Source organism: Amyelois transitella, chromosome 22 (genome assembly GCF_032362555.1).
Source record: "Amyelois transitella isolate CPQ chromosome 22, ilAmyTran1.1, whole genome shotgun sequence".
NCBI classification, from domain to species: Eukaryota; Metazoa; Arthropoda; class Insecta; order Lepidoptera; family Pyralidae; genus Amyelois; species Amyelois transitella.
The window spans coordinates 3990546-4003312 of record NC_083525.1 but is presented as its reverse complement, the minus strand read 5'-3'; the positions used below and the strand labels follow the sequence as shown (position 1 = coordinate 4003312).

Below are 12767 nucleotides of genomic sequence, written 5' to 3'. Positions count from 1 at the left end.
CAAGAACTTGTGCTAAGGAATTTCGTTCATTTCCGTTGTTTCAGAAGACGGTAGCTTTACTAGATACTTAAGTGGTACTTAACAAACGCAATTGTTTAGTCAGGTTTATTTATAATTGTTTTGGGATTCTAGAAAATCAAGTCGTGTAAATGAGAAAAATATATAATGAACTTTTTTAATATAAACACTTGAAGGTGTCACTTTAATTGATTGTAAAATATACAGTGAGTACAAAAATTACCATTTTACCCAACTACGGCAAAAAGAGGGTTATAATTTTGACCTATATATATTTATATGTGTTTCAGAACTTTAATTAGTTCGACAAGAACCAAATATACCTAAAAATGTAACAAAACAATACCTGACCTGGAAATTTTAGAAATTTTGTGTTAGTTATATGCTTAAGTTTTAAAAATCAGTGTTCACGGAAAGGCAGGTAGGTTCTGCAGGTAAGCGTCACGTACACTTGGGGTCAGGATCCATAAAACGTGCCAGGAGTAAATTTTGAAATAATGTTTTCAAGTTACAAGTTCCCAGGAAGAAGCGACCGGGACTAAAGCCAAGTGGATGATGACTTTCAAGTTACAAGTTGTAGGGACACAGGTTCCGTTCTCGGGCTTATTGAAGGCGCAACAGCTACGGTTATGGTATAATTGTAGGCTTCACTTAACCCGTACTGATATTATAAAAGCGGTCTCTTCGACTATGTGTCCGAAAATCCGTTCGAAGTCCGGACATTTTATTTTAACGCAGGCGGACAGAAGCATGTTATATTTGCCTAATATACATATGCACATATAGTGCAGTGAGATTCAATGTGAAAATATAAAATACCTAGTTATGATTACGAAACCTAGGTACTATAAAATATAAATATACTATACTAGTGGCCCGCCACGGCTTCGCCGGTACACACACAACACAGCGTATAACACCCCCAGATAATGTACATTTCAGTAACGGTGAAAGAATTTTCATGATTGGTCCATTTCTGAAGATTAGCTCTTACAAACAAGCAAAGTTATAAACTTTACATCTTTATGACATTAATACTATAGATTTTGCATTCAACAAAGTAAAACTAGTAAAGGAATGTAAAAAAACACATCGATTTCCAATAAAACTCACAGAACCATTAACTTGAATCTATCTTTGCACAAGTGGCTCATTTTATAACAGAAAGGAATAATCATTTAATTTTTTGTTTTACCCGGCGTTTGTGTGAAATGACTGGGGGATCGGGATCGTCTTTGTCGGCGCAGGCGCAGCCACCAACCGCACTCTGCCTTTACATTGTTGGTTGTGGCGCCTTTGACCACAAAGCGCGCATCGAGTAATAAAGGATATGGATTTGTTTCCGGAATGCGGTAATTGTCCTTAATTTACCTTTTGATACTGTGGTTCTATTAAAAAAAGTATGATATTACATGCTTGCTTCGGATTTTTTCTTTACAATTAAAGATCTGCCTATGACTTTGAAGATCGTCATGCGTAGATATATTTGCTCTATTTTAAATCTACAAATAATTTAAATTAAGAACTAAAAACTTTTCTGAAATATATTTGTATTCTATTTCAATAAAATATCATGTTTTTTTACATGCTTATATTTTTATCCTAGTGCTGAGAAATTTATATCTATATCATCAACCAAAAATCATTTGCTTTTATTGATGGGCAAAACCAAATCAACAGCTAGTAAAAATAAACACGCTCATAAAATAGAAAGTGATTGATGGATTGTTCTTACAAAAAATTTGACTAAATGCCAATTAATAGGAAACCTGAGACGGTAGATTAATTATAATAATATTTCTCTTTAAAATATGGTAATGAATAACGGATGGAAAGCAGTTACAGAAGGTAGCGATATTTAGCGTTCATCGAGAGGTAATGCCACAAAATAAAATGAAAACGGAATTACTACTTCTTACAACACGTTATCATAACGCACATATTTGTTGCCATCTTTCAACTACCAGCGACAGGCTAATTTTATTTTATTTTATCTATACATTTGTGTAACACTAGAGTACGTTCGTGAATTCACGCAAAACGTAAAATCCCCTTACTTTCGTTTCTCGTTCGAAATAAAAATTCGGGAAGACCACATAAAATAGGTACCAGATTGACAAATTTCCAATCTCTACGCTCTTAGCCTTCGCAGACACATTTTCACGTCATTTTCGATTTCGTCCCAGTTTTTAAGAACAGAACGGAACGCTTTTCAAAATCGGCACCAACCCCAAAAGTAAGCTGGTTCTTCACCCAAACAAATTGTACAAGACAATGTGGACATAGCTAGTATGTTTTTACTCGTACTTACTCTTCTATCATCTCATTATTTTCGCACAGAACCAAGAATGCGGACGTCGATTTGTTTGATGCAAGTCTTGACGATGAATAAATTAGTTGCCTCAAGAATTCTTGTATTCAATCTCAGTAGATTCAATATTCAAATACACCTCATTCATGTATTTCATGACATGTGACGTAAAATTAACTTTTATGTATCCCATTTAATTAGCGTGTTGTAAATTAAAAAATATTTACACCCGACACAAGCAGGAATAATTATACTATATATATTTAATTTGTTTTTCTGTAGCATCATCATAAATAGACCAATTTACATGCGGATAAATACTAATATCAAATCCATACTCATATTTGTACCTAAGTAACACATTAAATTGTTAAATGGGACTTTTAATACAAATTCTGTTTTTTTATTCAGAAGTTATTGGATTTAAGGGTCGTAAACTAACAACAATATACACTTGTTAATGTAATTGTTATACAGATATGATCTTATCGAAATTTTAAGCCCCAGAACGTAGATCGTAAGGGCGTCGGTGGTCGAACGATTAAGGTGACTCACCCAATCCAGGATCCATGTCAAAGGCATACCCCGGCCTCCTCTTCACAAAGGTGAGGATATAACCAGGAATAATTCAGACGTAGACCGTAACAAGAAGAACGTTGCCCGTAGAGTATAGCCAAACTCTAGAGTGTGCACTTTCGATTACTCTGTATCCACTCCATGAGAAACGAACATTCGTCTTAATCTAAGTGATACTTACTATAAGTGAGATGGAAGACATTGGATTAGGCATTTCCTAATCCAGCCTACCTATATTGATTTTTCTGATGTGTATAAATATTTACACTTTTATCTAAGAAAACCGTTGGAAAAGGTTTTACGATTTGCACGGCATGCTTTACTATGTATCTAGCCAGACCTATGAGAATTTATAAGATTACCTACTGAAGCTGATAAGTAAAGGATTTTTATAAAACCATTTCCTAAGTCAAATTATTATTATTATTCCAATTCCAAACTTAACTACTGTTTAAAAATTCTTGATATCACAGACGAAGACCCGGGAAAAGGCTCGTATAACAATAAACAAGAACATAATATGTTTTTTTATTAAATGTAACCCTTCATAAGCCTTTACAAAGGAAATGCCGTACATAAAGTGAAATAATGTCCACGATAAGAGTTTCAGCCATACGGCCACAGTATAATCATGAGACTATAAATCCATCCGAAACGCAGGCTACCAAGACTATTGGTTATTAAATTATATTCACGCATCGTTGTAATTTGAAATTAATTGCTGGGAATTTAAGGTCGCTATTAATACTGCTATAATAGGGATGTGGACTATTTTTGGGAAAGTGTTTAAAACCATGCATAAGTACCAAATATAACCCAAACTATTTATTATTATTTTTTTATTTCAAGTAATTCCTTTAAAATAATTTATTTAAAATTCCATTTAAAATATCGCGCCAAAACGCAGATACCTGTCAAACGGCCGCTGTGACGTCACGCGTTATAAAATATTGTCGAAGTTGTATGTATGTAATAGTTATTTCGTAGTTGTGTGTTAATAATATGAATTCAAAATTTTATAAACATTGTGCGGTGCCGCAGTGTAAAAGTACAACTATTAAAACACCTGAAAACTGTTTATTCACGTTCCACGTACAAAAACAATGCGGAAAAAGTGGCTTCAATTAGCCCGTCGGGATCCGGCACTTGTATCTACACAAAGTAAAATGTATTTCTGTGAGGATCATTTTGATGTAAGTTTGATAATATTTGTTACATTTACTTGTACATATTAAAATATTTTTTCTCTTCAAGTTTTCAAAGACGATAACTCGAATTTTTAGGTTAGAAATAATGTAAACAATGTTTCGTTCTTTCATTATAGTTGGGCAATGATATGGCAAAATCATATTATTTCGTTTTTACCTTATAATTTAAAAATACCTACTATTGCTAGAATAATGTATCTTGAGTATATTACTTACATGGATGTCTTCACATTTCTAAATTCAGCAGAGCAGAAGTTACTATTTGTTGCGAAGAAATTAGCCACCGTAAAGCAATCAATTCTTGGCAAATTTGAAATATCTGCCTTAATATATCCACTTTCCATTATGGGAAACCCTTTAAAAATTTATTCAAAAAGATAATCGGACGGAAATCACGGTAACAATATGATCCAAATATCAACAAACACCATAATACTTGACAGCGAAAATTCTTGTATTGCAACGCGTGACATCACGCGTTTTGATTGGTGTTCATTGTCACGTGACTTGAGGGTGAAATATTTTATTACATTTTATTAAATAAAAAAATAATCCCTTGTTTATTCAGGAAAATATTGTGTTTTTTATTATTTTTACTATAGAAACTACCTTTTCGTCGTAAAATTTTACACTTATTTGAGTACAGTCCACATCCCTATTCTCTTTACAACGGCAATTTGCATTGTATAAAACAGTCAACGCACCGTACCTACGATTTAAATATGAGTCGCTAGGTTATAAATTTCTTTGTGAATTAAAATGAAGTTTTATCATTCGGTTATTACTTTTTATTATTGTTCATATGCGAAAATACATGCAGGGACTTACGGAAAATACTCCATTCACTAATGTATCTAATTAAAATAAACTAACTTCTATATCAGAAGAAAAGACAATGTAAATACGAATAGTTTAACATAAACGGATGATTCATAATGAAAATTTAAGTAAATCTCTCTCAGTATACGTATTATTATCAAACTCATAAAATATTTCCGCTCACTATAAATTAATGACACTTGGACCATAATTTTAGCTATTCCTCGTTTTATTAGGACATTAATTAATTATGTTTGTAATAACTGGCTTAGCGAAGTTAATATAGACATATTTCATTAAATATTTGTTTAATTAGTGGATATTTTTGATGAAAATCGTAGTTTTATCCGGTCTACTTTCTATGATTTTATTTATACTGTTATACTCTCAAAATAGTTTTGATATTTTGTCGTCATCCATTCCACCATGGATGGAGTCAATTATTTATTTTTTCAGGAAAGTATGTTTAATAAAGTTTACAGCCACTGAACTAAACTAAGTTTTTAACAGTTAAATTTCGTAACTAACGTAACGTACATACCATACGTTACGTACATATTTTCAAGTCTATATCCGTTGCGGGGTAGACAGAGTCAACAATCTTGAATATACTGATTGGCAACGTTCAGTTGTTTGGCTTCATGATAGAATTGACATTCAAATAGTGACATGTTGCTAGCCCATACCCTAAAAGAAGAATCCCAAGCCTATCCCTTACTCGCCTTGGAAAAGAGATGGAGTGGTCCTATTCTTTTTTATTGGTGTTAAGAAACATACAAAAAGTTGAAAAAATAAGGCCAACCTTGATTGGACAGAAGCGGTCAGCGATACTTTTTACTTTCATGATGGGAGACCCTTACTACTCGACCCCGATACTACTCCTATACTTTATTGTGAAGTAGTGTTGAATTAGTTTAAATATGGTAGTGGCAGTAAGATAGAACAGTCCCCGGCCGATGGGACAGAAAGCATCTAAAATAGCGAGCGTGTACAGCAGGCACGACGTAGGAAAGCCGCCCGCTGCGTTCTGACGAGCTTATTAAGCTAGCGGAGAGAGGCTGGAATTTTCATGGTCTAGGATTACAAATTTGTTGGAAAACCGGATTCCACGCTGCCTTTGCCAATGTTTTAATATATCAAGGTCTATTTGGGACCCAGTTTATTTGACGATACAAACATCTTTTCGGATAATCATCATTTCGCATAAATTTTCTTATATATAACGTTTTGTGAACCATTATTATGTCAAATTATTATTTATTCGAAATAGACCGGTGTGAGACATAACGAACTCAACGTGACAATTTTTGAAATGGTGTTAGAAATATATATATCTGCAAATTTATAAATTATGAGAGTTTTGTGTGTTCGAGATGGATTTCTATAGAAATTTCACGTGAAATTTAATTTAGTTTAAAATATTTCTAGGAAAACTTCTCTGCTATATTCGGTTGTGACTTACCTACTTATTTATCAATATATTCAACTGTTTGTAAGAGAGTTTAGATTAAGTTTTTTTGTTTATGTATGTTCTAGATTTGCTAGGACTTTTCTAGGAATCATCAAAAATTCTCTCGGCTTTGTAATAGGTGCCTTTAATAAAAAAACTTTTTTTTCTCATTCGATTTAAGTCATTGCATAGTGCTTCTTTCAGAAGATTCTTCAGAAATTCCTACCAAATCCTACTTAAATCCTACTTAAATTCCTACCACCAACCACAGAAAGCTTATTGTTGTCTTATCATAGAAATCAGATCTTATAATTACTCTCTATGTGTCAAACAATAAATCAGTACAAAAGTATGTATATCCACGGCTTCGGCCGCGGGAAATGATTTTCAATTCGATCGGTCGTATAGGTATATAGTCATGCATGCATATCTATAGTCACCTTTGCGTCTTTTATTAATAGGTAAACTATTCAATTACATTGTGAGATAAGTCGAAAAGGTTTTGGTGATAGGTAAGATAAGTGTAACAATGCTAAGGTCGTCCGCCCACTCCATTCTATCATACATGTAGCACAAAACAATGATGATACAGAAGTTATGCAGGGTAGCAGTATGAAAATAGCTAAGGTTTATGTCTTAGCTCGTACCCACAGCCAACACTTAATTTTTCTAAAAACATGTATACCTATACATATTGTTCATAAATTGTTTTTTTAAATCTTTCCCTTTTTTTCTGATATCAATTTTTTCAACTGTTCAATACAAAATGCCCCAAAGGTTAAAGTGGTCATAGCTTTTTCAAAAGACTATTGGCTCTGTCTACCCCGTAAGAAAAAAGAAATATATATAATTGTTTTTATGTATATGTATGTAATTTTTTATTGGAGTGGAGGACTATAATTCGTTTTGTTTTTAAAGAACACCACAAGTCAATGTTCAAATTTTTTAAATAAATACCGGACCTTAACTTAAGCCGACACGTATCGAGCTTACTCTCTATATAACTCTATGCATACAACTAATAGCATTTGAATTACATTAATTTGTAGCCGACCTTATAGATAAGTTGCCAGTCAGTGGCGTGGCCCAAGTCGAAATTGTAATTTAACTCTACTGATACATAATTTCCATAAAAGCATTTTAAAAAATCAACATTCCGGACAATTTCAAGAGTGCTAACTTTTGATACCAGTTAGTTTATCTATTTTCTATGAACTTGTCTGTCGTATTTAGAACGTATTTGGTTAACTTCAGAGTTAAGAGTGGAAGCAAATAAGATACGAGTATGCCTTCTGAACGTTCGTTAATAACCTGCTGCGTGTAAGTAACGTAGACATTGTTTTGTACACAAGCGAAAAACTCAAAGCGCCACAGATCATAGAACGTAGTCGTAACTTCTTTGCTCTGTGCAGCCCGACCCACACCGCTATTTCCCACAGATTGTCCCACACCCTTCAAAGAGGCAAGTCACGCAAAACTATTCGTTCACACGTTCGTGCAAGCAGCAAATGATACCTAATGTAGGTATAATCGGCCTTTTAACCAAATGGATTATGACTTAAAAATATACTTAAATAAAATTTATTTATTTCAGACAACAGAGTTTATGTTGACGAGCGTAAAATCATTATGATAATATTTTAAATAATCTTTATTATATTTATTTTACATATATTAAAAATCACATACTTTGGTGGTTTATTAAGCCTAGTGGCTTAGATGCAGAATTATCATAATTCTCTTTGTGAACGTGGTTAAAGCAAAAAAAGTATACATGGATTGTATTAAGTGAAAAGATGTAGTCTGTGGTTACCCCTCCGGGAAAGAGGCGTGCTTTTAATATGTTTGTATATCTTCTCTTGGCGTTAATCCTAGTAACAATATTGTCAACTCTCTGGAGATGAGCTCCTAGCATAGGATTAAGTCTTGGATAGGATACGAATAAACAATAAATAAATAAAAAAATAAAAAATATATAACAAAAATTAGTCAAAAAATCACTAACCTCTGAAAAATCCCTTTGTGACATCTTTGCAGAGTTACATTCTTTTTTTGCGAATCTGAAAAAAAAGGAATGCCTGTTTAGTATCAGTAATTGAAGAGGTTCACAAAGTAATAACTACTCCCCCCACACCAGTAGTTCTACAGACTAGTCTTACTCATAGAACTACTGGGACTTTTCTTTTCAATTAAACTTACTTAGTAAGACTACGTCTTACAACAAAATAGACTATGGTACCTTTAAGTAGTATAAGAACGGACAATCGCACTTTATTTAATATTCATATTATAAGTTGTCGACGAACAGTTACAAGTTTGAGAACATTATGTTAGTAAATATTTATAAGTAATAAATATGCGGCGTGGTTCCCGCCACTCTAGAATAGGCCCACTCCATCTCTTTATTTTAAGAGAATAGGCTCACATATGAATGTGAGCCTATTCTCTCTCTATAGAGTCAAATAGTGATAGGTTTTTAGTTATTCCCTTCATTGACTTTTATAAAAAATGTGTAGATTGTAAAAGTCAATGAAGGGAATAACTAAAAACCTATCACTATTTGACTCTCCATCCTCTGGCACGTCAGGGATAAAAGACGCGATTATACGTTTTGTATTAATAGACTTGAAATAAAAATACGTTACAAACATACCTATTAGTAAGTTCTGAGATTAGTAAATAAGACAGTCAATAGTCACAGGATTTGATTAATTTTATTATCCTTGGATATTGTAAAAATGCCAAAAAAGTTTATAAACTATTTTTTTGAAATAAGTGAATACATTTTGTGGCTAGGAATACTCTTAACAAATTCTAAACAAAATGGATGTTTAATTAAATACGTTATTAACTTTATAACTATTAAATGGCTGATCGTGGAAATAAATGGGATGGAGATTAAAATGCCTTCTGTGTTTCGAAGCGAATTAAGAACCATTGGATTTATGTATTTACTCCAGGCACAGAGACTAACACTAGACAGCAACTTTGGTACCTTAAACATACCAAATAAGATAAGATAAGTATGTTTAAGATACCAAAGTTTATACATATAAATACTAAAAAATCCAAGTATGTAGGTTCAGTATATAACGCGTAAAAAGACAACCAACAAATGAATTGGATTGGATTACTTAAATTGAAAAACACCCAGACCAATCAGAAAAGGTGATTTTCGTCGCGGTAGGACATGATGAAAAAAATCTTTTCTGATTAGTCTGGGACCCGCGACCTTTAGACACAGAGGTGAAAATCCAACAAATGCGCCAAAAAGGTGGCAGTTACTTGATATAAGGACTACTTACTGACTTTTCCATCTGTATAGAGTTCTTACTAAATCGATTAAGCGTTATAACTAAGATCTAAGCTACTATTAATGTGCAATTTCACAGAAAGTGGATCGTTTTGATGGACGCCAAGCTCACTGCAAGAATAGACTTTGAAAACATTAAATTAGGATCTAAATAAGAACGCCAATGCCTTATAAATGGGTTTAGTAGTATATTATCATGTGTATAGTAAAAGGGATATGACTGTTCAGAAAGTAGACAGGCTATAATCTGACTGGGCTTCCGCCATCGTTTACGTAAATTAGATTCGTATTTTGCAAAACGTTATTTTATACAGTTAGAGTATAAAATTTTATATGTAAATATAATAAAGTGTCGTATTATGTTAAAGATAAATGTTGATTGATGAAAAATATGAAATTTCCAGTCAGTAGTTAATGCTGACGATAAGAGATGTTGCTCCCAGCGAGGCATAACGTTGGTAGGTAGTATCTTTGACCTGGGTGAAGATGTCTGATGTTTCCGGTCTTATATGACGACAAAAGCCGAAACGAGGCCCTAAATGATAGGTAGGAAGACCAGTTAGCATTCTAAGTTGAAAGTTTAAGATTATATTCTTTGGTTTTGTAACAAGTGCTTTCCTTTTTGGTTCAATAAATTTTATTTATAATCAACTAATCAAATTGCTAATTTAAAGCTTTGTTTGTTCAGATAAACTTAAGCTAGATGCAATCTCAATAAACAACATACATGCATACATACATATAATCACGTCTTTATCCCTTGCGAGGTTGATAGAGCCAACAGTCTTAAAAAGACTGATAGGCCACGTTCAACTGTTTGGAATAATGATAGAATTGAAATTCAAATAATGACAGAGTTGCTAGCCCATCGCCTAAAAGAAGAATCACAAATTTATAAGCCTATCCCTCAAATCTTATCCAATACATAAATCTAATTCTATTAAACCTTATCCTCCATCTAGTATCAAATTTACAACGAGCGTTCAAGAGGCATTGCGATAGAACGCACGCGCATTATTGTATAACAATGTAGCATACACATTTGTTAACCCCAACATAACTATTTGTGATGATTACAGGCACATAAATTCTGTCGTAAAAGTCCTGGAAACACGTCCACAGCAGTTTACAGTCCCTGGAAATACACAGGAACATCCCAGCTATTCTTTACCCTATAAATATTAAAAGTCTGTTTTGTTCAGCCTCAGATGGGTATTATCACTGCTTGCTTGAAACACAGTGGCGTGGAATGTAGATGTGTTTTCTGGAGCAAGAAAGTTGGGGTTCAAACACGCTTCTTACTATGTTGAGTTTGAAAAATTATACACTAGTTTTTACTCCTTGCTCCGCCCGCTTGAATTTTGCTCCACTTACAAAGTAATACAGGTTCGCTCGCGCGATATAGGGCCATCCACAAAATAATCTTTAATTATAATATACGCGAAATTTCGAGAAGATTAGTTCAGTAGGTAATGCATGAAGAGATTACAAACAAACAATCTAGCATTTTTTTAGTCATGTGGTTTAGTGGATGAATGTCAGGAAATATTTTTTAAGTGAAGTTACTACGACACTGAGACCACCTGTCTAGTTTAATGTTACGTCATCGGAATGCCAGATTAGTTTAAAAAAAATGTAAATTATTGCCCGTTCAAAATAGTAATTATCACAATTAAACTACATACATTTGTTATTAAGTTACACCGCCCTAATTCCAAACGTTGTATGACCGCTCATACAAGTTTTTAGGGTTCGCTTCCAAAAATAAAATGTTCGGACCATCTGGTTCATATTTGAAGCTCTATTAATTTAATTTATGAATTACTAGCTTTTTCCCATACAAACACACTTTCACATTTACAATATTTGTTTGGATGGATGTAGCCCTGAATGAATAGAAATTCAGGAATTTCCTGGAACTTTGAAGCAAATAAAAAATACATAAATTAGTAAAAATAAGAAAATACCTGGGAACATTGCTAGTTGAGTAGTAAAATTTATGTAATAGATTTCTATTGAGAGTAAGATTTCTTTAAGAATTAAATTTATGTTCAACAGTTAACAGTCAAATATGTATATATTAGACCAAGGCCATCATCAATTTCTAAAACCACAACATCAAAATCCGGCTCGTGCTTGACCAATTTTAGGAGAGCTGCTGGTCTGACTTTGCCTCGGAGCTATTGTTAAGCAGTAGCCAGATGGTCAAAAAATTCAAATTCTAACTTACATCGTGGCGGTATTATTACATGCACGGAAAATGGCGTGAGGTAAGTAATCAAATGTAATTTTAAAATATAATTAACAGGTATATACCTGTAGTGCATTGTGTGATGAAGTCACGAGTCCGGTGTTTATTTTCACTGGAGGCTTTTGTTAAATTTTCGTGAAAGTTTCCAAAATTTCGGCCAAATTGATCGTTACTGCTGTCATAAAATATTCGTATATTCTCAAACGTCGTGGATTTAGTAATGGGCGACTGAGAGAATAAGCGCATTCACCTCTAAAAAGAACAAGCCTAGTCTTATTTTTGAGGATGATTAAAAAAACCAAACAACAACATATCTTACGTTCGGTCGTCTAACTGACTCTACCTTTTTTATTTGATGCACTACTTGTTAGTGATTTCGTCTATAAGTCGCCTTCTCCACATCAACAGATATTCCTTCATAAATTCACATTTCAATTAATTACAACAGTTCAAAGTTAAGCGTGTGTATTGTTCATAGCACTTTAAGCTTCTCAAATTCCCTATAACCTAACCATTATCCCTTTGATATAAAAGTCAGTGTGTGTTCACAGTTTCTGCTGTCCTCTTTACTTTACGCCGTAGGGCACACGAGCCATCATTACGCACGATACAAAAACGACTACCTGCTACCTGCGCCTGCGCCTACTTTACATAATACCACTTGAAGTGAAGAAAATCACTGTTGTCGATGCTGACAGTAAAAAAGTCGACTATTGTGCCGTGCGTGTCGTCGCTATTTTAATTTAGTTCGGCGTTTTTTGTGGCTGTATTTTTGATTTAATTGGGTGTATAAAGAATATATTCCGCATCTTATTTACGTA

General features: G+C 33.4%; 1 protein-coding gene across 1 annotated transcript in view; it reads right to left on the bottom strand.

Moving 5' to 3' along the window:
- The window catches only part of LOC106134138 (tetratricopeptide repeat protein 28), an 86958-nt gene that overhangs the window by 67686 nt on the left and 6505 nt on the right, over positions 1-12767 (bottom strand). The window contains exon 2 of the mRNA XM_060950775.1: positions 8388-8442. Within this exon, the coding sequence (XP_060806758.1) occupies positions 8388-8411 (24 nt within the window). The 5' untranslated portion in view covers positions 8412-8442. The remainder of the gene's footprint in view (positions 1-8387; positions 8443-12767) is intronic.